At 33.4% G+C, this 4,220-nt stretch overlaps 1 protein-coding gene across 1 annotated transcript; it reads right to left on the bottom strand.

Annotated features, from left to right (window-relative positions):
• Positions 1-2,894, bottom strand: LOC107642354 (uncharacterized). Its single transcript, XM_016345680.3, has 5 exons — positions 2,711-2,894; positions 2,437-2,573; positions 1,324-1,949; positions 677-779; positions 1-395 (listed from the first exon to the last, which is right to left on the bottom strand). The coding sequence occupies exons 1-5, from the start codon at positions 2,783-2,785 to the stop codon at positions 359-361; spliced, it is 978 nt and encodes a 325-aa protein (XP_016201166.1). The 5' UTR covers positions 2,786-2,894; the 3' UTR covers positions 1-358.
• Positions 2,895-4,220: the final 1,326 nt, after the last annotated feature.

The following is a 4,220-nucleotide window of genomic DNA, read 5'->3' as shown; positions in this document are numbered from 1 at the left end:
TTTGGTCAAACATTTTGAAATTGTGATATTTCTTCAATGTGAATATGGATCTTATCAGAGAATGGTTTACATATGTTAAGGTCTCTAGCATTTGACACCAAACTCGGGCAACATATTCATGAACATAGCAGAGGGTAAAATCCTGCTTTAAATACACATCCAGTGAAACCATGCTAAGAAAGGTCATCAAGGCCTCGTAGTTTATATTGAACCACCATACCAATTAGATCACACCGAAAGCATTCTCCTGATTTTTCTCAAAGAAGTAAATGTAAATAAGTCACCATCTAACTCTTCACTATACTAGTAAGAGTGGTGTGAGGAACCTTTTGCCTCCACTGGAAATTCTAGTTTACTTCTATTTTCTATTAGCCATGGATTGTTCAGCAAGATACCTGCATCATCATGAACCCCAATTACCATAGAAAGAACACGGCAAGGATATAGCTAGGACTAGGAGTACTTTCAAAGGGTCCAAACAGCTCAATAATTGTGAAACTTTAACATTCTTTGAAGTAATAACTAATAATTACAACACCTCTATGTGTTGAGCAAGATAGTTAGCACTGAAATCCAAGTTTTACTTGCATGATAATGCAAGCTAAAATGACGTTCTTGAATGAAAACCAAACTCAGTCTATAAAGTTCAATATAAATATAACTGATAAACACTTACTTTCCAGTATAGAAGCCCGCAGAATACCAAGCATTCAAAAGAGCAGTAAGATCTGTTCCTGAGCCACTAGTTTGTTTGGGTTCAGAAATTGTTCTCTCTTTCTCTGCATTTCATGGAGCAAACATAGACGTCAGAGTTATACCATGAGTCATATGCAGTTATGCACCCAAAAATATATATAATAATAAAACAAAGGCATTTTTTTAGATAGTAATATAATAAAGCCATTAAACACATGAAATGGTGGATGGAACAGAAGCATTTGGTCCATGATAAAATTCTACCAACCAAAGTGAAGGCAAATTATGTCAGGTACATTAGAATGAGTATCCATCTTTTCATTCATGAGTTTAAGTGACAATGGTAAGCAATACATAATGCAAACATTAAGAACATTTTTCAGTTCGTGCTGACAAAAAAAAAAAAAATAAGCATGTAAGCTATCATCCACTAGCCTCACAAGTGCACAAAAAATAAAATAGCCTATTGATGGAACCAAAATGATTCCAGGTTTTACATCACTTAAAGGTATTCATAAAACCACGGATTTGCCACTTATGGTAATACTATTAACTAATCTTAATGCATTGCATTGCATTGCAAAAGATTCATGCATATCTACTTAGGTAGCCATGCTTATTGCTTACCTTCATTCACATTAGAATCACCAGAAATGGTTGTTCTAATGGACGACAGTGCCTGCTCTGCTGCTCCCATTGCTATTTTGTGGATTTTACCATCCTCACATGGAAATGGCATTTTATGATCCATTTCCACATAATGACTGTTACAAGGTTTACCAACACCTGATTCATCTAGAGAACAACCGGGAGCAGATGTGCAAGAAGCCATTGAACATTGACTAAAACACGGGCAACACGTGCAAACAACATTTGGATCAGAAACTTGGTAAGGAGACATTGAATAATCCTGCACATTGGAATATGGTACACCAGAACTAGTAGCAGTAGCATCATGTTGGTAATTCCAAGCACTATACTGATTAAGTTGCTCCCAAATCTTCAGCCTTTTCTCCTCAAGTTCATTATACTGAACAACTAACTGATTATATTCCTCCACACCTTGTGCATATGCATATGCATATGCATAAGCATCATGCTCACTTTGGATGCCTTGGCCCCTTGTTGAATCCTGACAAGTATGTCCTACCTGAGGCTCAGCATGACAATCATCTCCCAACTTCGGCACAGAACCAGTCTCGCCTAAATCAGGTGTATCAGCAGCTGGAATATTGCTTTTCTCATCAACATCCCTGGGTCCAATGCACCACAACCGATAGTGAAAAAACAAGTGCACAAATTCGCATAGAAGAAACCGCAACTATTATCAAATGATTCTATTCCTTTCATTGAGATCAATAACATTTGAGATACAAAACCTAGTTACTAGAAAGCCTGTATAGGAATAGATACGTGGTTATTTTGGTAAGCAATACCCTGCATTTGTGTGATTAAATTACAAGAATTCCGTCCGCATTATACAAGTAAAGATAGAACGAAAGTAGCAATGTAGAAAATTCGTTATTCTTCAAGAAATATGAAGACAATAGCACTTCCACCAAATATATTTTTATCCAATTGCAACTTAAAACCTTGTATATCAAATTACGGCATTATTAATTCAAACCATTCAAGGAGGCACCAGAGATTGGATAGTGAAAACTAAATAACATGAACCATCAATTAGAATAAAAAGGTGCGATTTTGCAATAGTTCCTATTCAAACAGTTTGCTTTCCACCTTGCAGTGTCAATATTTCGAAAGTCGCCATTAGAACCATTTTCTTCAGCGGTGGCGCCCATCACTGTCTCTCCCTCAGCCTCAGCCTCAGCTCCAGCTGAGTCATCCTTGCTATTGTTCTTGTTCTTGTGCATTTTCTACATAAATTATTACGAATATCATGAATTAGTTAGAAAACAGTGTTAACACCAAACTCCAGCAAAAGGCACAGCAATTGAAACCAAAAAAGATAAATAAGAAATGGAATTGGAGAGAAGTAAAGTGTAGTGATTACCTTGAACGTAGAAATGGCGTGGTCGAAGGCATTGATGAGAGCAGAATCATCCCACAAGTCTCCTTCTTTACCCATTCGCAGTGGCCAGTGAAACTGAGATGAGAGTGGAAGAGTTTTATTTTTTTTTTAATTTGGATTTGGAAATGGGCCGAGGCCCAAAATCAGGTTTAAGAACAATGGAGATGACTGATGAGGAAGCAAACCCCATGACCAAAAAAAAAAAAAGCAAACCCGAACTTTGTTAAAAATAAAATCAACTTCTTTTGGTTTGACTATGGAAAATTCAAAATTGACTTTTATTGAGATTTGAGAGTCGCTTTCGGCCCTCAGAATTCATAAACACATTTAAGTCAATAAAACCGGCGGCGTTTTTCTTGCGGTCTTTGGGTTTAGAAATTTTCGGCGGTGAATGTGAATTGTTAGGGTGTTATACTTAAATGTGTGATCGTTTAAGTGTTTAACTAGTGAAGCAGAAATCGGACCATCCGATTTGTTAGAGATACACAAATCGGACCGTCCGATTTCTAGAGGTACAGAAATCGGACCGACTAATTTGTGAGAGCTACACAAATCGGTCCCAGGAATTTCTGAGAGGTACACAAATCGGTCTCAGGGATTTGTGTTAAAAAAAAATTAAAAAATTTTAAGTACAGAAATCGGTCCCAAGGATTTGTGTACTTCCACAGTTTTAAAAAACACCAAAAATTACCATGTTAAAGTATATCACCACTTTTACTTCCATAACAAAAAAAAATTAGCCGCAAATTTAATTTTTATAGCATAAAAGATTTTTTCCACAAAAAAATTATTTACCAATAAAAAATAACTAATTTTAAATTTATTTTTTAAATATTTAAACACTTAATCTGAATAAATAATTATATAAAATTCTTTAAGCTATTATTGCTTGAAAATTAAATTTATTAGGATATTTTTAATAAATTATTATTTATTAATGTAATAGATAATATTAAATTTATTAGGATACTTTTAATAAATTATCATGAATTAATCTTATATTCATAAAATATAAATTATTTCAATAAAATTACATAAATAGATAGTTTGTTAATTAATTTATTTGGATTAATTTCATTTCTTTTTTTTATATCAAATTAGTTTATATATTTTATTATTGTGATTGTTAGCGCTTGAATATTTTGTAACCATAATTTATTCAAATTTTAATGAAAAAGAGACTAACAAACATCAACATTATTGAAGAAGATTAATTAAATTGTATCCTTTATGATGAAGCGTGGGAGGTAATGCGGGTTAATTCAATAAAAATTAGAGAGATGTTCGATGTTTGGTGTGATCAACAAGGAGTTGGTATGGATAGAAGAAGATGGATAAATTTTTATTTTGTTATTGGTGAAAATTTATGGACAATTATTTTTATATAAAATTATTAGTTGAAAATTTTTAGATAATTTGATATATTTGACTAAAGTACTATCTAATGGTTCTCAAGTAACAACTTTACATGAAAAAATAAAATCAATGTGAA

This window comes from Arachis ipaensis, chromosome B5 (genome assembly GCF_059453495.1).
Source record: "Arachis ipaensis isolate K30076 ecotype BB chromosome B5, ASM5945349v1, whole genome shotgun sequence".
Taxonomy (NCBI): domain Eukaryota; kingdom Viridiplantae; phylum Streptophyta; class Magnoliopsida; order Fabales; family Fabaceae; genus Arachis; species Arachis ipaensis.
Note: the sequence above shows the minus strand (reverse complement) of the source record. Positions and strands in the feature narration are given on the sequence as shown.

Coding starts and splice junctions, on each gene's coding strand:
- LOC107642354 (XM_016345680.3), bottom strand. CDS start 2,785: ATGGGTAAAGAAGGAGACTTGTGGGATGATTCTGCTCTCATCAATGCC. Junction 1,950..2,436: donor CGAAATATTGACACTGCAAG/GTGGAAAGCAAA, acceptor CATTGGACCCAG/GGATGTTGATGAGAAAAGCA. Junction 396..676: donor GCGGGCTTCTATACTGGAAA/GTAAGTGTTTAT, acceptor ATGATGATGCAG/GTATCTTGCTGAACAATCCA.